General features: G+C 39.0%; 1 protein-coding gene across 2 annotated transcripts in view; it reads right to left on the reverse strand.

Moving 5' to 3' along the window:
• Positions 1 to 4,469: 4,469 nt before the first annotated feature.
• Positions 4,470 to 25,221, reverse strand: part of GXYLT1 (glucoside xylosyltransferase 1) — a 60,777-nt gene continuing 40,025 nt past the window's right edge. For both annotated transcript variants that reach the window (XM_089673994.1, XM_089673995.1), the window contains 3 exons: positions 22,485 to 22,608; positions 20,496 to 20,665; positions 4,470 to 9,613 (listed from right to left, as the gene is read on the reverse strand). In XM_089673994.1, the coding sequence (XP_089530120.1) occupies positions 9,452 to 9,613; positions 20,496 to 20,665; positions 22,485 to 22,608 (456 nt within the window). In that variant the 3' untranslated portion in view covers positions 4,470 to 9,451. The remainder of the gene's footprint in view (positions 9,614 to 20,495; positions 20,666 to 22,484; positions 22,609 to 25,221) is intronic.

The following is a 25,221-nucleotide window of genomic DNA, read 5'->3' on the forward strand; positions in this document are numbered from 1 at the left end:
TTAATTAAGTGATTCAAAGGAAAGCAAAATCTTCAAACATTTTTCAGTTTATATAGTGAATGTTTGAGTTTGTAAAGAAGAATAGAAACACTGCTATTTTTTTGAACAGTCTAATATTGACTTTTCTTCAATTTTTTTTAGAGGAACAAAACACAAATTTGATATATTTGTCTTCATGTTTTGATTTGGAATAGAATATGTAGTGTTCCCAATGCATTTGTGTGTATGGAAATAAAAGCAATTAGAAGGATTTTGAGCTTTATTCACTTTTTTCAACACACTGCTATTATTTTGAACACAACTGTACATTTGAAAACGTGAATGCTTTAAACCCCCCGTTTGAGCGTCAAGCATTTTTCCTGCCCAAAAGCTCCTCTCAAATGCTATTCTGAAGGTTTTTTTTTTTGCCTCTAAAAACTCCTCTGAAAATATGCCTGTAAACACCCTAATGTGCATGGACACATAGGCTAACACAGAGCTGCTTCAACAGGCTGAAGAGGAGAAAAAAATGCAAACACTGGTATAAGCAGCATTTTTATGGCTAGTGTACCTTAACCCAAACAGTCAGTTTATGCTGCATTCTACAGGAGAATTGACTACTGGCAAATCCCCCCCCCCCAAAAAAAAAAAAAAAAACAGGCAAACTATAGGCTAGTGCAGGATAACCCCTCCTACTACCAGCCTGCCTCAGTTTAGTAGCCAAGCAGTTCCAACACTCATTTTTCTTTCTGGTCCATTTAGAGAAACAAGAAGTCAACTGTCAGAACTTGACTGAGAGGTGGCAACATAACAAATGCTAACAGTCCCATCAAAAAGAACAAAACTAGGGCCTACCTGCAGTTCACAGAATCACCTGAATCTGGCATCAAATGAGGCCTGCACATTTTCCTGGTAGAACTTGAAAATTCTGTTAACAGAAAACCAGGTTGCAGCCTTGCAATTCTGAGAAACAGTAACCTGAGCAAAAGGCTTCCACAGATTTAGTGGAGTGTTCCTTGACAGAAAAGGGCAGAACCCTCTCCTTAAGACCATATACTTGCATAATAGTCTGTATAAGCCATCAAAAAAAGGTGGAACAAAAAGGTGGCTCATGGGAACCATCAAGAACGACAACTAGAGAGTCCGTGTTTTTCTGAGGAATTCAGCGGCTGAGAGATTCTCACAGCTCAAACCACATCCAGACAATGGAGGAAATCTTGATCTGATGAACTGGAGCCACACAGAGGGACAAAGAATGATGTGCTTGTTAGGGTGAAAAGCCAAGGCTACCTTCGGTAGGAAGTGCTAGGCCTCAATACCACGCTATTGTTATGCAAAATTACAAGGGTTTTTTTTAACATGGCAGGGCTGCCATTTCAGATACTCCCTTGCAAAGAAACCAAGGTAGTCTGACCTCTGTCCTTTGGGGTCTCAGTCACTTTTTTGCCACCTTCCCACCAAGCCTCAGCATGGATGGCACTTGGGATGAAGATGGGGAGCAGCCCCACCTTTCCCCCCAGAAGACACACTCACCACACCTGGAGACCGGAACCTGCAGGTGAAGGTGATGGAAGCTGTGAACCCCCGCAGCAGGGAAGGACACTCCAAAGTAGCAGGAGAGATCAGGGGAGAGCGCAGACGACAGGAGCTGAGGAATCACTGCTCCCCAGCACAGCAGCAGTGATCTGGCTTGATACCACATTGTCACGAAATCTGAGAAGTGCAGGTCCGGAGTAGTGTGTGTGGAGGAAGGGGCCACCCACCCAGCCAGAGGAGGTGAAGCAGGGTGGTAAAATCATCCTTGACAAGTTTCTAGACAATCTGGAATTTGGAGATTTGGAGGAAGCTGAGAGCAACAGAAGATACTTTAAGGTAAGAAGATACACAGTATACTTGAACAGAATTTTTTCTTTGTAGAATTTAGTGTCACTTAACAATTTTCATCTGGTATAGGGGTAATCTCCAAATATTCAATCACAAGATCAAACAGACTTGTAAAAATACCATTCACTTAAATTCAAGGGAAAAAAATGCTTACTTTTGTATATTTAACCAACAATCTTCCATAACCCAACTTTCTTTCATGATGACAGGCAACCTGGCTACCAACCATTATTGCTATGTACTCACAGCAGCTCACATGGCACTGGTCACATATCTTGCTGCTGTTTACATTTGAATGGTGTCAATCTATGGCATAGTAAGACCATCCATAACAGATCCATTATAAGCATTGTGTGCTACACCTGTTAGTCCAGGTGAAATACTGTATTTCAGTAACCGGCCTAGAAGAGTAACATGAGAATATTGAATGACATTTTTACAAATGTAAAACTCAGGTTTTGCTATCTTTTCCTACTTACCAAATCTCTATTGCACCAAATGTTCTGTATGTTGCATCTCTCACCTGTCACAAAGTTCTACCAATGTGTTTTTAAAAAGTGGAACTATGGGCAAAATTTAAGAAAATATATATATCAAGTAGTCTGCAATAACACAACGGCCTTTTCTTTTTTGAGTCCTCTGTTAAATTACCTGTTGATCCTGCCAGTAGTTTGGATATTTTTCCTTTAACAAAGCTGTCCAGAAAAAGTGGTATTTAGAGGGTTGAAACAACAATTTGACACTACCTGGGATGCTTACAAAGGTCAGCATCTACAAATACAGTTAAAAACTATATTCCAAAATGAAAAAAATATTTCTGTATTGGCTTAAAAAGTGTTAGATGGATTTAGGCTTTAATTTGTTAATCCGTCATTACTCTCTGCATAGATTGATACTGCTGCTGTTCAAGGGTGGATATAGTGCTCCTATACAGATACATTATATATACAGTTGTGTTCAAAATAATAGCAGTGTGTTGAAAAAAGTGAATAAAGCTCAAAATCCTTCTAATAGCTTTTATTTCCATACACACAAATGCATTGGGAACACTACACATTCTATTCCAAATCAAAACATGAAGAAAAATATATCAAATTTGTGTTGTTCCTCTAAAAAAAATTGAAGAAAAGTGAATATTAGACTGTTCAAAAAAATAGCAGTGTTTGTATTCTTCTTTACAAACTCAAACATTCACTATATAAACTGAAAAATGTTTGAAGATTTTGCTTTCCATTGAATTACTTAATATTTAGCTGTATAATCACTGTTTCTGAGAACTGCTGTACATCTGTGTTGCATGGAGTCAACCAACTTCTGGCACCTGTGAACAGGTATTCCAGCCCAGGATATTTGGACTACATACCACAGTTCTTGTCTATTTCTTGGTTTTGCCTCAGAAACTGCATTTTTGATGTCACCCCACAAGTTTCTATTGGATTAAGATCCGGGGATCGGGCTGGCCACTCCATAACGTCAATCTTGTTGGTCTGGAACCAAGATGTTGCACGTTTACTGGTGTGTTTGGGGTCGTTGTCTTGTTGGAACACCCATTTCAAGGTCATTTCCTCTTCAGCATAACCTCTTCAAGTATTCTGATGTATTCAAACTGATCCATCATCCCTGGTATGCGATAAATAGGCCCAACACCGTAGTATGAGAAACATCCCCATATCATGATGCTTGCGCAACCATGCTTCATTGACTTCACAGTGCACTGTGGCTTGAATTCAGTGTTTGGAGGTCGTCTGACAAACTGTCTCCGGCCACTAGACCCAAAAAGAACAATCTTTCATCAGTCCACAAAATGTTGCACCATTTCTCTTTAGGCCAGTCAATGTGCTCTTTGGTAAATTGTAACCTCTTCAGCAATGTCTTTTTTCAACAGTGGGACTTTGCGGGAGCTTCTTGCAGATAGCTTGGCTTCACATAGGCGTCTTCTAATTGTATCAGTACTCACAGGTAATTTTAGACCTTCTTTGATCTTCCTGGAGCTGATTGTTGGCTGAGTCCTTGCCGTTTTTGGCTTTTCTTCTATCCATTCGAATGGTAGTTTTTCGCTTTCTTCCACGTCTTTCAGGTTTTGGTTGCCATTTTAAAGCATTTGCGATCATTTTAGCTGAGCAGCCTATCATTTTCTGCATTTCTTTATATGTTTTCCCCTCTCCAATCAACCTTTAAATCAAGGTACGCTGTTCTTCTGAACAATGTCTGGAACAACCCATTTTCCAACATTTGCTGCCTTCCTTCCTTAAATAAGGGCAATAATTGCCACCTGTTTTTCAAAGAATGAATGACCTCACTAATAGAACTCCACACTGCTATTATTTTGAACATGCCCCTTTCAATTAGTGATTCAATTACAAAGAATCAGCAGCATGCATGTCATGACTGTTGGGTCTGTTGGATTTCTATTACTCTACTACACCTGCTAGTAAATTATTTGCCATGTAGAAATATCATTTCTATCAAAAAAGTGATTGATCAGGTTAGTGATGTCTGACTGCTATTATTTTGAACACAACTGTATATAATAGATATAGATATATAGATATATTTGTTTTTGAGTTTAGATACGCTGTATAAAAAAAAAAAAAAAACACACCACATGAGATAATAATTTGTTTTTAATGAACATTTGATAAAAACAATTGAAAATATATTTCCATTCCAGAAGACCCAGGAAAGAATTCAAGAGCTGAACAGTTTTAGCATGAGCCAGTAGAAAGGAAGATATGAGAAATGCCATGTTATGTAAAACAGACTGGAAACTACTTTTTCATACAACATAGCTACAATGTGAAAAAAACAAATATATTTCATAGAAAAGACTTCTGTATTCACAGTTCTTCCCAAAAAGTTAATCAACAATGATTGTCAAAACATATATACAGTAAACATGAAAATATGTAACATAAAAGGCACAAAATGTCACAAGACAACACGAACAGCTTTCCGCACAGTTAAAATGTCACAAAAAACAAAACCTTTGATATCGCATTTTTTAAGAAAAACAGCCAGGACAGAGCATATTTGTTAGATGTGTAAAGATCTGTGGGCTGCACATTATTGTTATAATAAAATATTAAAATTCTCTGTGTACTAATACACTGTGTGCTTGGCCCCTATACGGACATGCCAGTACAGCAATACAGCTCATCACTGAAGCTTAAAATCAGATTATATCTTTAAAATGAGTGCAAAATTTGTGGTCCCAAGAGAATAAAACAAAACTCCAATACTTTACCATTCTATTTGTGTGGGAAAGAAGTAACCATTGATAGATTTATTTGTTTTCTGGTAATTTGATTACAATAAAAAATAAAAGAATTGTGCCAAGCTAGAAATTGCACTTTTGCATAAAAAAGTGAGGAAAGCAAAATATAGTGTTACTCTAACAGCGTATAGGGGGCTGATATTGGCATAAGCTCTCAGGGCATGTATAATGAATGCACCACACCCAAAAAAAGTAATAGGCACTTGCTGACCCAACACTTATACTTATCCCTTCACCTAATCTCCCCATACAAACCTTAAAAGAGAAGTATGGGATTCATTTTTTTTTCCCCCAAATCATACTTACCTAGGTGGATGCAGCATTGGTCAGATGCTGCCTCTGTCCTCCGCCGGATTAGTGTGAGAACTCAGTGATCACATGACTGCTGATCACAGAGGAGTTATCACAGCTGCTCTGAGCAAAGAGTGGTGACTGTCAGTCACCGCTGTCTGCTCTGCCCCCCTACACTCACTGGAGCGCTGAGCTGTGGAGGGGGAGGGAGTGGCTGGCTCAGGCACTCAGCAAATCGCTGAGAGGCTGAGCCAGGTGCCACTTCAGACTCTGAGGTGGATCCAGACTTTAAAGTCAGGATCTTTCCCCAGCCTGGACTGGCTGAGTAATGTCAGTCGAGAGCGGTCTTCAGACAGCTGTCAGCTGAAAAAGGGCTACAGAAGTGTAGAACGAACTGTACTCCTGTAATCCAAAGGGAAAGTACAGCCAAAAGAATTTAAACCTTTAAACCTCAGGCAACTTGTACATGAATACTGAAATTTTATGACATTTTGACAGTAATGAATACTATCATGGTGAAGGAAAAATCTCAAGTTATAAAGTTTTGTTGCCTATTTACAAAAAAAATAAAACTGAGCTAAAATCTGAAATTATATGCGTCGTGTGCAGTCTAGCAGACTATGTTAAAAAAAAGATTTGCAATTTTTAATTACAATGAATGGTAAAAGCCTCCAATATAGCATGCATTAAAAAAAGCTGTTTTGAAGGATGGAAAAACAGAAAATGTAAAGGAAAGAGAAAAAAAAAATCTAAGCTTTTCCAGGAAAAAGGTGAACCCTTTCTAGCTAGTTCTAATTTGAAACTTAGAGCTGTGAACACCAAACCTAGCGTGAAGATGGAACAGTATGTCAGTGGATTTTGAATACAGGCAAGAGCCAGCAAGGGCATTATAAGAAATCTTGGACTTCAGTAATACACCCTTCCAAAGAAAATACAGGTGTTAGTAACATTTGCCACACTTACAATACAGCAATTATTATAGACACTGGGCTTGATGTAAATTTGCCATATATAATTTGAAGAGGGTAAAACAAAAATACATTCCCTGCACATCGGACATCCTTCAAAGGAAAATCTTAGCCTTAAAATCCTCATCTGCATTGGCCCTCTCCACCTGCCACTATGCACAGAGTGAATCCAAGCAGGCCAACGTGCCTAGATTTTCTTGCTTTAACAAACCTGTTATGAGAAACATTTCAGGTAACCAATGCTTATCAGAATAATAGGGTTTAATGTCATATGGTGAGCATACCAAGACATGAATAGTACAATAATGCAGTACAAAGCGTAGTAACCCACAGAAATGAAATCTATATCACCCATAATGTTTACCACATTTAAACAGAGGTCTAATTGCTGTATGTTACTATACTTTGCAGTCACTGCACTGTATTATTAAAATAAAAAACGTATCTTATCAGAAACAGAAAATTTAAAAGGAAACGGTAAAATAAAGCATTCAATAAAGAAAATAAATAAATATTTAGCAGTGGTAACTCTAGTTAAAAGATGTATGGCCAAAGTTTGTGTGGCCATACTTCTCCTCTGGATCTGTGCACTTACTTGTGCTCTCCTGTTACCCAGAATCAGCATACAGTGGGATAAAGCGTACTGTTGGCTGATTTCACAGAACCACTCCAGGATCTGGAAAGATCCAGACAATGTCGGAATCCACCCAGATGCCAGACTGGCAACTGGCTCAGCCTCTCAGAGTGCTGCCTAGAGCTTAAGCCGGCCGCTTCCACCGAATTCCCAGCCCAACACTCCAGTAAACACAGGAGGAGCAGAGAGCGGAGAGAGAGAACTGAATGATCAGTGGTCATATGATCACTCAGTTCTTGGTTTAAGAGCCAGCAGAGGACAGCTACAGCCATACAGGGGAGTATGTACGTTTATATTATGTAGACAACACTTATCCTTTAGGATTCATACAAACAAATTATTTGCCAGATAAATGTAGAAATCTTGCACAAAGGATTTACTATTGTTTAGTTATTTATGAGTACCTAATTCAGTCCCTAATCATGAAGCGCCACATACTAAACACTATATTTGCAGCAATGCTTTAGGCAATGACACTTGTAACTGCTTGCCAGTGCCCATAAATCTGCTTTCACATCAGTTATATAAACAAATGAATAATCATGCCATCTGTATTTGGGGTGATATGGGGGGGCTGGCATACTGAAAACAGGTCCTGTTACTTTTCATTACCAGAATACTAAATTGTGCCAACAATGCCTCAATTCAGGTTAAACAGTTAAAAACTACATTTAATGTTTAAATAACATAAAACATTAAATGTAGTTTTTACTGGTTTAACCTGCATTGAAAATGAAAAGTAACAGCACCTGTATCTCATGCCAGCCTTCTCCCCCCCCCATATACTAATCAATATTTTATGCAACTCCCTTTTATTAAAGAAGTGTTTTCTTAGCTGAATACGCAGCATCATCACATGGTTTTGGTTTGTGAATGGTTAAACAGAGGAGGTGGAAGTACAACACTGGACCAGTTTTTAGTATTAGAAACTGTTCCGGTATAGCTGAGGGCTGGAAACGCGACTACCATTGGTCCTCAGTGTAGCTTAGACAGGAGTATTCAAGTAAGAAAATGCTTGTTTGTTAAAGGGGGAGCTGTAAAAAAAAAAAAATATATAGTGGTTGTAAACCCTCACACACACCAAATGAAATGACTAGCCTTGGTGTTGCACAGATGAAACAAATCCTCCTGCATAAGTTGTACCTGTTTATCTGCAGACATATCTTCTGTACAGCCTCCTAAAGCACACATTTTAAAGCATCAGTGAGTTCTAGCAGGCTGGGGGGTGGGGACCTGTGGTCACACAATGCACAGCATAGAGCACGGAGAGGACTGCAAATAGAGTTGAGCAGAGGGAATTGACACACCACACTCCACACAAATTCATAGGTAATACATGCACAGCTGAGACTGTACTAGAGCTCTCCATTTCTCCCTCTTGGAGGTTGTATTAGCGGTCAGAAATGACTCATGCAGATAGAGAAGACAAGCAGAAGACAGAAATCACACTAAGTGCTTGGGATTGAGGCAAGTACCTCATATAGAAGGATATACTTCATTTTTCATGTCAGAGGTTTACAACCACTTTTAGGTTTTACAAAATGAAAATGATCAATGTGCCTGGGAGTCGGGTTTTAAGCTTCTTTCTCATATAGTGACACACAAGCTGTCTCTCCCCACATTCCTAGTATGGCATTTTTTCCAAACAATGCCCCCAACACCATTAAAATCTATTTTCCAGATTAGCAGGTAGCAAAATGTGTCTGTAGGCATTTTCCGTGTCCCCATAGATTTGGTCAAAAAGGAAATGAGGCTTTATTAAAGACAGTTATGACTGCACATGTGCAGTATACACAGAATCCTTTAAAGGACATTGTTATATGTTCTATATTCTTCCTTCAGAGCCCATTAAAGCCTCTCTATATATGTAATCCTGCCTTCTGTGCAATCCCATGCTACACATAGCAGAGACACAGAAACCTGTTTAGTGTATAAAACCTTCAATCGTAAAAACACCCTTCTGATCCTGAGAAGAGATGGAACACAAGCGTTATCAGCGGTCCCTGTGGATAGGTCTGGCTAACCATGTAATAGTAGAAAAATTCACATAGCATTGCTGTACAGCAATGAAATATGGTGTTAAACAGTTGCAGTTCTGATACAAGTAGAATTTTCTAATATTTTTTCCTTTCCCACGAACACCATCAATACCTTTTATTTGGCTTGAATACAAGCTACAGGAAATAGTAAAAATTATTTACACTTAAATGTACAACATATCCCGCTATCTGTACTATATTATGAAAACACACAAGGATATGTTGAAAGCTTTTGTTCATTTTGATGGCCTGACACAATGGTTTCCAGTAACAGTGTACACAGCATGTAGTGCTTCCTCTGAACAGAAGCATATGATTGCTGCCGTTCTGTTCTTTGTGCAATTCCATTTAGTCCACACATAATAGAGCTCTGCCAAAAGCATCACCTTGCATTTGATCTCTGTGCATAAAAGTCGTCAATGCTATTTGTCAGCTGTCTGGTGAACAGTTTGTATATCTTGCCACAGTATGTGTGCACAGTTTTCTGCAATTCCAGTTCTAAGGGATATAATAAAGAGCGGATGAGGTCATCTCCAAAGGAATACTATGGGGAGAGAAAAAGGAAAAAAAAAAGGATTACAATCGTGAAAACAGAACATAGGATCATATTTGCATAACCCAATAGCATTCTGTAACACTGCTATAGAGATATGACTACCTTGAGTATATTGGGTTCTCTTATGGGATGCAGTATTAGTCGAGAGGACTGGGGAACAACCTCTTGACAAAAAGGATAGTCCTAACCCATTTGCTGCTGTACCATTTGTTTTTTCTGCATTTTTGTCCTGAAAATTACTTAAAACCCTCAAAACATTATTTTCTGAAAGCTGAGGTTCTGTAGAATAACATGGTGGTAGTTGCAAAATTTGCACAGCTGTTTATTACGTGCGGAGTTAACCTTCCTAGCGGTCTGATTATGTCAGTATTTCTGTGCTCAAAGCGGTAAATTTTTTTGCATGGAAATATGTCGGGTTTTTTTGTAGGCCTGTAGGAATAACGCACTGAAATCTGTTCGAACAAGAGTCTAGTAAACATCCCGGGTATGTTAAAATTTGAAACACGAAATCATAAATTATAACTTAATAAGTAATATAATAATAAATTTAATTCAATGATATAATCAAACCAAAAACACTGAAATTTGAAATAGCGCGCCAAGTTCGCACATCACTGAGCAAAGTCGCAAAATCGTTTTCAGTGTCCGATGACGAATTTCCCCACAAATCATTATCTCTCAATTCTGCAAGTGGTTCTAATTTACTATCGCTGTTTTCTAGCTGGTCTAAAACCAATTTTAATCTAAAGGGACGCTTTTTGGACGCCATGGACATTTCTCAGTTTCCAGGCAGAAAGAACAGTAAAAATGCAGGCAGGGCACAGGACAAAATGTAAGTAAAATGGTTTGATACAGTAATGTTATACTATGTGATTTTAGTGTATTTAGTGAATGTCACTTTTTGACATTTTTAAATTTCCCGCCAGTTCCGTCCCCCGTACGTCCTGATGTCGCAGGGAACAGAACCCAGAAGAAAGATGCCGGCATCGGCCAGAGGACATTGCCGGGGACACTGCAGGGGGGACATCGTGGGAGTGCACTACAAGGTAAGTGCAGAAGGGATCCCAGGGCAACGCTGCAAGGTATTCCAGAGTGTAGCTCGGGGTTACCACTTGTGGTGCTGAAACTTTACCCCGAGCTACACTCGGGAATACCGCCAGGGAGGTTATTAAGATATCAAATATGTCAAGTCTTACAATTTCATGCATCCATGATCAGCTGTTTCCTGGCACTAAGTCACTTATATCACAGCCCAGTGCATGCTAAGTAAGTATAAAACAAGCTCATGGCTGCTACTGTCACTAAGTTTTTTTTTTCTTTGTTCTTTTAACGCTTTCATTGCCACATGTGGTACATGTCACTGCCAGTGAAGGGGTAAACCTGTGTTTCATTAGATTTTTTCCTAGGTGTCAGTGCAAAGGGAAACTTTTTTATTTTTTTTCAAATAATGTAATTTTTATTGAAACATAGTTTTTGTATTCTTGTACAATCAAAATGGAATAAGACATACATTCTTTCCACTGACCAGCAATGTAAGGAACATTCTTCCCACTGACCCCCTATGAATTTTAGCATGCGTTCTCTGAGACCTAAATAGGGGTCCTTTGTGGTAAAAAGCTTAAGAAAGGCTACTCTTTTATGCGCATGGTAATGACTGAACTTACCCAAAGGCATGAACACAATCACAGGTACTGTTCATGTATTCATCTAAGGGTATTCACTCGACCCATGAAGTATAAATTATTTTCATTTATTCTCCTATTTTTTTTTATTTTTTTTTTTAAGAGTAAAAGCAATTCTACTTGCTTTGCTTTATATGCGATACATTTGGAAGACCTATATGTCGTGTGATTGTGGTTGATTTACTACAGGCAAAAAGGTTGTTCATTTTGCAAGTATACTTCCCCTTGGCTTAGTGAATGTGGTGAAAATTGAAGTGCAAGGAAAAAACATTGGATTTTTGCTTGCACATGATTGGTTGAAAGTCAGCAAAGCGTCACCTTATTCACCAAGCGAAGAGAAAATTCCCTTGCAAAGTGCACAGTTTATTTGCCTTTAGTAAATTAATCCACCAGTGTGTTATTGTATGCTGACCAAGGTTTAAAGAAAAAAAAAGAAAAAACTTTTTTTCGTGTGTGTGTGTACTGAGCTTCAAAAGAGGGCTGTGTGTGCCCGCTTAGCTGGTGCATCTGGCTGAAGTTGCCAATATATTTGCTGTGTCGCGAGGTAAAGTATCAAAGATTATGAATATATTACGTATACAGTTTATGAGAAAACGTCATCTGATAAACATAAGCATGGTCGACATGGTCAACTGACTGAAAGACAAAAAGAACACTGCGCAGGATTGTGACCCGGAATAAGAAAACAACTGCTGCAAAGTGACTGCAGAGCTCAATCTCAGTCCCATGCTTGTCTAACCCCTATATACAGGTCTTGAGAGAGCCCTTTGCTTTTACCCATGAGAGGTTTCTTGTGTGACACCTTGGTAATGAGATACCTTTTAATAGGTCACCAGTTGGTACGGATCCAGCTGATATTAATTTGCACTGACAAAGGGCAGGATTGCTTTCTAATTACTGATAGATTTCAGCTGGTGTCTTGGCCTTCCATGCCTTTTTGTACTTCCCTTTTCTTCATGTGTTAAATTTTTTTTCCCTGTCATTCGGTTTTATTACACCACTTAATTTATGAACGTATTTGTTTTGGCTTTGTATGTATGGATCCCATGAGTTATTACAGACGTGGTTTAATGTCAATAGTGCCTTTAGAAATATATTTACTGAGAAAAATGGTGACGTGTTCAATACTTACTTTACCAGCTGTATGTACAGTGCCTTGAAAAAGTATAAATACCCCTTGAAATTTTCCACATTTTGTCATGTTACAACCAAAAACGTAAATATATTTTAATACACCTCATGTAATAGACATACACAAAGTGGTACATAATCGTGAAGTGGATTATGATTTTCAAAAATGTTTACAAATAAATATGTGAAAAGTGTGGTGTGCATTTGTATTCAGCCCCCGAGTCAATACTTTGTAGAACCACCTTTTACTACAATTACAGCTGCAAGTCTTTTTGGGTATGTCTCTACCAGCTTTGCAAATCTATAGTGAAATTTTGTCCATTCTTCTTTGCAAAATAGCTCAAGTTCTGTCAGATTGGAGAGTGTCTGTGAACAGCAATTTTTAAGTCTTGCCACAGATTCTCAATTGGATTTAGGTCTGGACTTTGACTGGACCATTCTAACACATGAATATGCTTTTATCTAAACAGATCCATTGTAGATTGTCCTGCTGGAAGGTGAACCTCCGCCCCAGTTTCAAGTCTTCTGCAGACTAACAGGTCTTCTAGGATTGCCCTACATTTGACTCCATCCATCTTCCTATCAACTCTGACCAGCTTCCCTGTCCCTGCTGAAGAAGAGCATCCCCGATGGGGATAGTGAGTTTAGGATGATGTGCAGTGTTAGTTTTCGCGCCACACATAACATTTTGCTTTTTAGCCAAAAAGTAAAATTTTGGTCTCATCTGACCAGAGTACCTACTTCCACGTTAGTGAGAAGCCATGTGGGTGAAGACACAGCAAACTGCAAATGGGACTTTTTATGGCTTTCTTTCAACAATGGCTTCTTCTTCTTCTTGCCACTCTTCCATAAAGGCCAGATTTATGGAGTGCATGACTAATAGTTGTCCTGTGGTCAGATTCTCCCATCTGAGCTGCGGCTCTCTGCAGCTCCTCCCGGGTTACCATGGGCCTCTTGACTGCTTCTCTGATTAATGCTCTTTTTTGCCCAGCCTGTCAGTTTAGGTGCACAGCCATATCTTGGAAGGTCTGCAGTTGTGCCATACTCTTTCCATTTTCAGATGGTAGATTGAACAGTGCTTCGTAAGTTGTTCAAAGCTTGGGATATTCCTTTTATAACCTAACCCTTCTTTAAACTTCCCCACAACTTTATCCCTGACCTGCCTGGTGTGTTCCTTGGCCTTCATGATGCAGTTTGTTCACTAATGTTCTCTAACAAACCTCTGAGGGCTTCACAGAACATCTGTAATTATACGGAGATTAAATTACACACAGATGGTCTCTATTTACTATTTAGGTGACTTCTGAAGGCAATTGATTCCACTAGTTTTTAGTTTGTGGTATCAGAGTAAAGAGGGCTGAATACAAATGCACCCCACACTTTTCAGATAATTGTAAAAAATTTTGAAAACCATTTATCATTTTCCTTCCACCTCACAATTATGTGTCTCTGTGTTGGTCTATCACACAAAATCCCAATAAAATACATTTACGTTTTTGGTTGCAACATGACGAAATGTGGAAAATTTCAAGGGGTATGAATACTTTTTCAAGGCACTGTATACATATATTACACACACACACACAGATAGATATAGCATTCATAAAGTATTCAGACCCCCCTTCACTTTTTTAAAATTTTGTTATATCCCATCCCGATACTACAGTTTAAATTTTTTTTTTCATTAATTTACGTTCAGTACCCCATAAGGGACAATATGAAAACAGAATTTTAGAAATGTCTGAATTTATTCTAAAGAACTGAAATATCACATGTATGCAAGTATTCAGACCCAGTACTTTATTGAAGCAACTATGGCAGCAATTGCATCCTTGACAAGGTTTACACACCTGGATTAGGGGATTTTCTGCCATTTTATGAAAATCCTCTCAAGTTCAGTCAGGTTGGATGGGGACCATTGGTGGACAACCATTTTCAAGTCTCTCAAGAGATGTTCAATAGGGTTCAAGTCAGGGCTCTGGCCACTCCTGTGTTGTCTTGGCTGGGTGCTTAGGATCATTGTCATGTTGGAAAGTGAACCATCATCCTAGTCTGAGGTTCTGAGCGCTGTGGAACAGGTTTTCATTGAGGATATTTCTGTCCTTTGCTTTATTCAGCTTTCTCTCAACCAGGACCAGTCTCCCAGTCCCTGCTGCTGTAAAACACCCCCACAGCATGATGCTGCCACCACCATGTTTCGCTGTTGGGATGGTATTGGGCAGGTGATAAGCCATGGCTGGTTTCCTCCAGACATAGCATTTAGAATTGAAGCCAAACAGTTCAATCTCAAATTCATCAGACCAGAGAATCTTGTTCCTCACATTCAGAGTTCTTCAGGTGCTTTATTTGGAAACTCCAAAACGGGCTTTCATGCGTTTTACACGGAGTAGAGGCTTCAATCTAGCCAATCTGCTATAGAAGCCCAGAACGGTGAAGGACTGTAGTGATGGTTGTCCTTCTTGAACTTTGTCCCATCTGCACACAGGATTTCTAGAGCTCAGGCAGAGTGACCATTGGGTTCTTCGCCACCTCTCTTACGAAGGTCCTTCCCCCCAACGATTGCTCAGTTTGGCAGAGCAACCAGCTCTGGGAAGTGTCTTGGTTGTGCAAAACTACTTACATTTCAGAATTATGGAGGCCACTGTGCTCTTGGGAACCTTCAGTGCACCAACATTTTTGTAGCCTTCCTCATATTTGTGCCTTGGAATAATCTTGTCTCACCTCTACAGGCAGTTCCTTTGTCCCCATGGTGTTTGCTCTGATACAATATACATTGTCAGCTGTGAGGCCTTTTATAGAGTGGTGGGTGCGCCTTTCCAAATCATGTCCAGTGATTGCAATTTACCAAAGTTGGTGGTAAATCCAATCAAGGTGTAGAAACATCTCAGATACGCTCAAAAGAAATAGGAGGCACCTGAGCTAAATTTTAAGTGTTGTTGCAAAGGGTCTGAATACTTATGCCAATGTGATATTTCAGTTTTTTGATACATTTGCAAACATTTCTAAAATTCTGCTTTCACTTTGTTATTATAGGGTACTGAATGCAGATTACTGGGGGAAAAAAGAAAACAAAAACAAAAAACTGTAGTATCAGGCTGCAACATAAAATTGAAAAAAGTGAAGTGGGTCTGCATAATATATATATATATATATATATATATATATATAAAAAACATATATATTATACATCAAAGAGTTCTCTGCAAATGGTATCAAACTGTCTAGCTTGAAGAATGACATGAGAAGGACAGATCTATATACAAAAGAACAATTGGGAAAAAAAGATTTTATGGGATCAATCTGAGTGAGTGCAGAGCAATCTCACATCCCCAAAAGTCCTCTCTTTCATTTTTACTTCCACATGACAGCCAGTAAAATATAGTATTGATTTTTGAAGGTTATATACAAGTCAGTCTCTTATATTACAATGAGTGCCAACACATTTTACAGCTCTTCCGTGGGTTTACAAGTAATAAATTGTTTATTAGAAGGCTTATTTGTAGCCTGAAAGAAAGAAATTAGATCTGCTTGGCTGAAACCATGCATATATTTGATGTAATAACCTCTGGGAAAGTTGGCAAATAACCAGGCTATGCTATGACGATATTCCCAAACTGCAAACCTACATGAAATGACAAAGACAGTTTCCCTAGAGAGTCTTAGTACATAGGAGTTGGCGCTTATACACATCTAGTTGAGGAATGGACACAGATGGAAACAGATACACGTAATCCCAAGGAGACGGCATCTGTGGGTCAACTGCAATGTAAGAATTTCCTTGATCAAGTTGGTGCAGATGTTAAATTTCTGTGCGCCATATAAGTGGTTCACTTTAGAGATTCAACACGCACAGTGATACAAAAAAAAAAAAAAACGACCAATCTCGTGCTCAAGAGAAGTGCACTGGCAAAACACGGTTTAAAGAGAGATCTCTTCCTCAGAGCCCTGCGGAAGAGGGGATCTACCCTCGAAACGTGTCAGCCTTTTGGAGGGTCTTCTTGCGTTCAGAAATTGTCTAAGTGACCAGGTTGGTTTAAGTACATTGTGGACTTGAATATGAATGATTACTGATGTTTACGAGTATACATCTGTTTTATTAAGACGAATAAAGCTATAACAAAAAAGTAATGCACAAGGTTGGTGTGCCCACTGTTCCCACACAAGCTACGAGTCAGACTTACTAAGCAATTACAGCTTAATTCCTAATTCCTATACTGCTGCTTCCCAAACGTAGCTCTGTTTGTGTCGACTGAAATACTTCTTTAGAAATCGGTGCGACTCCGACCAAGTTGGAACCACACCAATATGACCACTGTAATTGCAGACAATAGGCTGCAACTTGGCATGCCATTTGCAAATCGCATGCCAAGTCGCACCCAGTGCAACCAGGATCTTAAGCATACACCTGAACAAGGGACATGGTTTTATTTTTTTTGCACAGGGATACACAAGTCTTCCATGCATCCCCGTGCAGATAGTCCCATTCATGTCAATAGGGATGCAGCGATTGCATGGACACAGCCGCTGCTCCCAATTTGACATCTGTGTGAGTCCCCAAAAGTAAACAGTGTGAGTTTGAGAAACACCCCCATACAAATGTCAAATTAGGAGTAGGGGTTGCACTGACACAGTTGACATGAATGGGACTGCCTGCACAGGGATGCACAAAAACACCTGTGCATCCCCAGATAGGCAAAAATAGCCCTTGCACTGGTGTACACTTACGTATGCCCGCATATAAAGGCCTTACTCTTGACCCTTACACCTCTGAACCCTACACTCTGTGTGATCAAAACTACTTTTCTAAGCTAGCAGCACAGCACTGCTTTTTAGACTGGAATTTCTTGAGAATGAAAATACTTTTAACCGCTTCCCAATAGCCCTATAGCAGAAATACTGCTACAGGGCGGCACGGGTGCTCAAAATCGTGTATCTGTGTGTGTTTTTGCATTTCCCGGTAGGGGGCGCGCCTCACCCGTGCCGCCATTCGCGGCAGTCAATCACCGGGTCCTGGCCGTTGATTACCGAGGATCTTTAATGGGGAGGAGAACTGTAACTTATGTTTACTAACAGTTCTCCTCCCGCTCAGCTCTGGCACTCTGTCTTGGATGGCTGTTCACAGCACAGCCATCCAAAGCAGTGTGCTTACCGTAAAGCACACAGACACTGCCCCATAGTAAAACACACCCAGCCCACAGTTAACCATTTGATCGCCCTCATGTTAACCCCTTCCTGTCCAGTGTCATTAGTACAGTGTGAAGTGCTTTTTTTTTTTAGCACTGATCACTGTATTGGTGTCACTGGTGATGTCAGTGTCAGAATGTCCGCCGCAGTCTCGCTATAAGTCGCTGATTACTAGTTACTAGTAATAAAAAAAATAAATCCCAGTGTATATATACCACCATATGCAAATTGCATCAAAGGCATGTTGCAGAATATATTTTGGTTTAAATTTATGACGAAAATTGATTAAATTTTTTTTACTGGACATGTTTAATAGCAAAAAGTAAAAAATAATTTTTGTTTTCTCAAAATTGTCAGTCTTTTTTTTTTTTCTTGAGAAACTGACATAAGGTAATGAAAATAGTGTGTGTTAAGGTGTTGCAAATGGACACTGCACTGTACATAATAGTATCACAGAACAGACAAATAATTTTGCTCTTATAGCTGACAGATGTGGGGCATACTTTATTGAACCTAAGTGATGTGCCTGCAGCTAAAAAAGCTAAATTATCTTTTGGATTAATTATGCCTTCAAAATAAATGTGCATATGCCATTATTGTAAGAGCTGGCAAACTTGTCAGAAATAATTCAGAGAATGTATAGGACAACAACTGTAATATCTCAGGAAACCTTTCACCTCTAACTCAAACTAATAAAGCTGAAAAAAAGAGGGAACAAATCTTTCATAAGCAAGCCTGCAGAAGTATTCTTTACTATTTAAAGTGTTACTAAACCCAGGACCCTGCACTCACTATATCTGGTCTCCTACAGTACACAGAACATGGAAGTGAAATTATTTTAGTAAATATAAACTGCTAAATATCTTTTCTCATCAGCAGTTAGAACAGTCTTGTGACTTCTATCAGTGTTCAGTAGACTACTGGTCAAAGCTTGTAGGAGTTTTCATTCTGCTCTAGGAGGATGCAAAACCCCTGACCTCTGTCTGAACAGAGCTGATTGGCCCTGTGCTGATCGCATGCACTCTGCCAAAAAAGAAAAAAAAAACCTCTCCAGCAATATACACTAAACTAAGCATGTACAGAATGGCTACAGTTCAGTCTGCCTTATCAGGAGATAAGACGTGGACATTTGAACAAGAGGAACACAGAAGTTGGGATCAAATGGCCTTTTTACACAATGCAGAGGATTAACCTCTTAAATTCCACAGAGAGTATAACAAGCATAGTTTACAGCATATACAGACTGATTTTACTGTTGTGAGTATTTACTTTATAGAGTAATCTAAACAGGCTTAAACACAACTGTGACTGGTTCTCTTTAAGTGAACTTGTGAGGAAATATGGTAGTGGCCACTGCTGAGACCTTGTTTTCAAACATGCAGTACAACTCTGAAGTCTGTAAACATTCATTTTGCATTATTGTTTGAGGTCAGCGAGTCACTATGTGGTGAAGCCAAAAAAACAAAATCAGTAATGGTAAGCTCGTATTTCTGTATTCATGGATTCACTTGAAGGCCTTACATGGATGAAATTAGGCGAAGAAATATGCCTAGCGTAAAGAGATATTGTTTTGTCGTAGCTAGGGAACCACAATTTGTGTGTACAGCCAGCCAAAGAAGTGAATGACAATAGGCCCCTGTATTTGTGTCAACACCAATGCTTTTTTACATTGGCGCTTACCTCTGCATAGGCATATAACATAATTTCAGAAACGTGTTCAGTAAAATAAGTTGTACACATATGGGTGGGTAAATGCTCAAGAAAACAAGAATCGGTTTTTAAAAGAGTACAGGGTGTACAGTCACTTTTATGGCCGGCTGTAGGCACCATCTCCAGCTGTCGGAAGACTTGTTTGGTTTGTTGTTTTTTTTGTTATACACTAGACATATTTTATGCCCTATTACATTTGTGTGCAGGTAACCTTGGGCTACATTCACATAAATCCACTATCTGTGATAAGTTTGATGCTTTCAGAGCAGAGTCCACCTCCCTGGACGCAGCAACACTCTGTGCTATGGCCACATACAGGCTTGCTGATTAGTGGTGCTCATTTTGTGCGTGGCCAAAACTCTGCAGAAACGCCAACCCAGGATGCACACTGGCAGTGTACAGGGTCAGCAGAAAGTGGTTATATGCGAACAGCGGCAGTGCCAGCCACAGGTTTGTAAAAAAAATCTGACAGTTGCAGCTGTTCACACAGTGTGTGCAAGCAGTGTTTACAACCACCGACAAGAGTCTACTGATCCTTGTCAGTGGCTGCCCCTTGCCACAGATGAACTGCTATGTGAATGTAAAAAAAAAAAAAAAAAAAAAAAAAAGACACACAACAGACCCCTTCCCTAGCCTCCTAAAAACACTGAGCTGACCCCATTTACCCTCTCTCCTTTGATGATGGTTTTGGCCTCTCAACCTGTCCATATCCCAGCCAGTGAAAATCGAGTGCTGGGCTGTTTGCAACTGTCCGCCAATTGTCCATTAACTTAAATAGGACTTTACTCCCGCAATACGTTACTGTTCCATTTATGTCTAAGTTGTTAGCATGTAGAGGCAGGCGGAGCCTGCCACTATATTTTTACGGTCCACGATGTTGACAAAATAGGAGGCTGCTGCTATCAGGGAAATTGAGTAAGTAACCAAGAAGCATAGTATAGTATATTTTGGGGGTGAGAGGGTTTGTTTTTTTTGCATAATAGTTGAATTTGTCCTTTAAAAAAGATGTTTCACTGATCAGAATCCCTAGAAGTTTTGAAAAGAAGACTGTCAATTTGTCATGTATCATTATCTGCTGCTATACTATGCACGTGTATATTTTTTATACAGAAATAAAAAGCTTGTTTAGTGCAAGTCAAACAAGATCAGATATTGTGTCTTACATTACGTAGTGCTTCATACACCGCTCTAAAGGCTGGCTGTTTATCGTCATGGTACACTCCTCTGTTCCCATGTAAAATAAAAATACCATCTTCAGCTTCTTTACAATTACTTCCATAGATGCAGTGATCAGGACGATAATTCCACTGACACGGGAAGATGTAAAGGCTTTCTGAATTAAAAACAAAAACAAGCTGAAAGCAGAATTGGCGCTAAGCTACTGAACAAGCTGATCATTAGAGAATGAGACACATGGATGCAATGCTTCATTAAGCAACGGCACAACAAAGTAATAAGCAGATGAAAAAATTAAAGTCATAGTTAGTATTTGCTAACAAGGAATAAACCATTGCTACCATAAAAGATAATGTACAGAGATAAAAAAAAACAAAAACCATAAGATGTACCTTTTTAATTTTGCACTTTATTTTATTTCATTATAATGTAGTTTGGACAGAAGAAAGAAAGAGAAAAGCCCCCAGTGCTAATTCAGCTTTACACAGGTTCATCCCAGGTGGAAATGTCTAATTTCTATAGGATATACTGTATACGCAGCACATCTAATGTATGCAGTATTGAAGTGTACAATACTGCATATATTAGATGTGCTGCTTATTGAAGTATTGAAGTGTACAATAGGCACCTTATTTTAGTGAAGTTTCATAGCAAATACAAAAACACTGAAAAACACATACGTTTGAAACAAACCTTATACCTACCACCAACAGAATCAAGAGCTTGGCCTGTTGGATTAAAGTAGTTCTAAGGGTTGAAGGTTTTTTTAATCTTCATGCATTCTACGCATGAAGGTAAAAAAACCCTATTTGTGCTGTTCCCCTCACAGCCTCTCCTAATACGTACCTGAGCCTGACCTTGACCCAATGATGTGCACAGGAGCCATAGCTTTCTCAGGTCTCTCTCTCTCCTCATTGAGACAGCAGCAGAAGCCATTGGCTCCCACTGCTCTCAATCATGGCCAGTGATGAATGAGCAGGTCTGAGCTGCTCTCACACAAGGTGGGCCTCGGTGGGGGGGGGGGGACCTGCAGCACTAGCCAGAGCAGGTTACATAGTTAATCTGGCTGAAAAAAGACACAAGTCCGTCCATTTCAACCGATAGAGGAAAAAAAAACAAGCAATAAAACCACAAATAGAAACACCCCATATACACTATCCAATACCCACAGTTCGCCCAGAGGAAGGCAAAAAGACCCAATAAAGCATGATCCAATTTGCTCCAGCTTCAGGCAAGTATGACATATTTGCTTTTTGTTTTTTTAAACACGAGCCTTTAATATCACTTTGAGCTCAAACAGCTATCATAGAATGTGTTCTACGTTTGATCTCTCTAATGTAAAAACTGGCTTTTCTACTCTACTGGTGGGCAGCAAAGAATCATGACTTAGAGCTCACATGGGGCTGAACATTCTTTCCCTATCGCCATGATACAGCATGGAATACCTGAGCTACCAATCACCTCACAAGGAAAAAAAAGAGTAGGGGAAGTTACCGTGTCCCCACATCTGAAGTACTAAGTATTTTTGTTTTTGGCAGAATGCTGTAGTAGCAGGGTAGTGAATAAAGTTGAATATGTGATGCTGGCAGGTCTGACATTCAGTTTCAGCCATACACAATATGAATACATTTAGATTCATTGCAGATCCCATCACAGCAAATGACCGTTTAAAAAAAAAAATATCAATTTGGTCAAATATGACTGGATTCAAATTATTCATTTTAAAAAAAAAATGGCCAAAAAAATTTAAAATATGACCGAATTTGTTTTCATTTTTTTTTTTTGTTAATCAAATCCTAATGCCAGATCTATGCTGAAATAAACAAAACTTCAAATATGTGTATGATACCAGTAGCACAACACTTCTCAAAACAGAACAAAAAGAACTAGAAAGTAACAGGCTTTAGTTTTAGCCAGGAACTACAAATGTAAAAATGGAATTTCAGAGAAAAATATAAATATCTAAAAGCAAGTACCTGGGTTGTGAGAGAAGATAATATTAAGTAGATCCTGATCTCCCCAAGTGATATTTAACTTGTACTTTTTCAGCAATGGCATAAGGATTTCTCCCCAGTGCAGACGAACTGTTGTCATGTCATTCTGCAAATGAAAATTAAAAGAGGCATATTCATATAAATATGTTTTTTTTATTAAGAAGTTGTCTATATTTATTAAATATCAATATATTAAAGGCTAAGTTCACCTTTTCCACCCATATTTAGGATGCAACATGTAACAAGGCAGCAAGCACTCACCCCCAGATTTGCAGGGTCCTAATCCTTGACAGTTCCTTTAACTTTTTGAATTTAGTGTGGCTCAGTCCACACAGTCCATTCATTCACAGGGATCTCCACACAGTCCATTCATTCACAGGGATCTGCGAATGAATAAAGTACAATTCTTCTTGGTCTTGTATTTATCAATGAAACACAAGTGCGGTGATTATTGCACTTGTAGTCCATTGATTCTTCCTCTAGCTCAGTAACCAAAGTCAGCACCTTTGTACATACATACAGCTGCAGGAAAAGTCTGCAGGAGCCTGTGCATTGCAACCAAGATCTCATGATCGTGGTTGCAATGCTTTTCAGGCTCATATGCAAAAAAATAATAAATGTACTTTTTCTGTAAATGTGGGTGCATTTATTATATTTTGCAAAAGGTGGACTTACCCTTTAAAACATATAGCGAAGCACATCACAGTTTCCTAAAGAGGTTAAGTCTAAACCCGTAGCATCTCCTTAAAACACTGGAGCTGCGTCACTGATCAGCAAAACCCATATCACAATGTGCGTTTCTGTGACCACAGAATGTCAGGAAAAATTCCTCACCTCATTGCCATGTCAAGTTGAATGTTTTAATTTTAATGACACTGACAGACATCTGCATATTTATACTGCTAAGTAAAAGTATATTAGGCTACAAGCACAATGTGTGCCCAAGCAATCAAAGGTACCACTAAAATAAGTTAAGGAAGTTAAATGAAAGGGTTGGACTATATATATGTACGAAGCAATGTGTTCACTTCCAGCTAATGTAATGATACAATGCTCATCAAGCATATTAGACCTCTATCTACCAACTTAACACTAAACATGCAGTGTTCATAATGGTTGCAAGGACATGAATCATGATATGTTCTCACAGCACCACCTTCTGGTCATTCCCATTAACTACACAGTTAAATATTTAGTTACAGTTCTTTCATCAGCAAGGTGAATAAAAAATAAGTGCTTTTAACAAAACTGAAAGTGTATTCTCAATAGAACACCTAAACTGGTGTGTTTTAGATGTGCTGCATTTATAAAGGAATTTTGCTGAATGAAAAGGAAAACGGCAGCTAAATGCAAAGCACAGCATGTGAGACTTCTTTCAAATGTAACATCACGCATTGGTGTGAAACGATTATACTGAAATTCATAGAATTGCTCTTTATACATTTTGCTTATGCCAGAAAATACAATAAAGTGCAAGGATCATCTGGATTACTGAACATCTGCAGAACCACTGAGAAAAGTGAACTGTGGCAAGAACAGAGAAATGTTCAAGCACACTAGCATGCAACCAATTTTTTTTAAACCACTTGCTGCCCCCTAGCAGTAGATTTACTGCTAGCAGGTGACAGCTTCAGGTTTAGCGATGTCCAGGTACTTTGCTGAGCACATGTGCACACCCTTGGGCGTGCAGCGGTGTGATCCCTGACTGCTGTGAGCAACCGGGATGAATCCAAGGAACAAAAGGTATACCGCTCAGGCAAACAATCCAGATCAATCCACGACAGGTGCAGGCTCTGGTTCCCCACCAACACGATGCAACAGAAAGAAGGGTCAGCCGCACACCGGAGGATAGATGAATATAGTGTGTATTTATTATTCCATAGGACACACAAAACACCAGGACATGAATACAGGACTTGTTTAACTTATTCATCTATTCTCCGGTGTGCGGCTGACCATTCTTTCTGTAGCAGCCGGGATACCATGTCCAATCACATGATAACTTGTAAGCAAACTGTCACAAAATGGCTTTCATTACATTTTGCTTACTGTTGTGATCTCTGATTGGCCACAAGTCATCACATGGTACCTGGGACAATCACAGCACTCTGGTCCATGTGATCACAACAGTTTGCAAAATGTAATGAATTTGATTAATTCATGACAGGTAAAACTACAGCTTATAATGGTGATCATCCCTGTTGTAAGCAAGCGTGTAAAAAAAAAAAAAAAAAACCATCCCTAAACCCCCCCAGAGTAGTACAGTGTCACTGTGGTGAACTGCTCTGATGAAAGTATGTAAAAAAAAAAAAATTTAAATTTTATAAAAGTTGTAGCTTTTTTTCTTTTATTGACTGTCTATAGTCAATATCCCTGATCACTGACACGCCAGTCATATGACAATGCTATACGGCACCTCTCCATCAGTACATAGTCTGTAATATTCATTGAACACCTTGTATGTCTTATTCCTGTTGGTCAATGAATCCGTTTTTGACTGATTCTCTGCTCCTATCTATACTATAATAAAATTATTTTCAAAAGACAATGCTATATTGCACTGGTGACAGTATGAAAAGAAAAAAAAAAAAAAGTTTCATGTAACTTCTTCATTTTCCAAAAAATTGTGACAAAAAAAAATAAAAAAATAAAAAAAAACTCGCTATGCCTCTTACTAAATACCTTAGACTACTTTCCAAAAATGGGTCATTTGGGGAGT

The sequence above is a fragment of the Staurois parvus genome, unplaced genomic scaffold, assembly GCF_062004578.1.
Source record: "Staurois parvus isolate SC_StPar_1 unplaced genomic scaffold, SC_StPar_1.0 ptg000147l, whole genome shotgun sequence".
NCBI classification, from domain to species: domain Eukaryota; kingdom Metazoa; phylum Chordata; class Amphibia; order Anura; family Ranidae; genus Staurois; species Staurois parvus.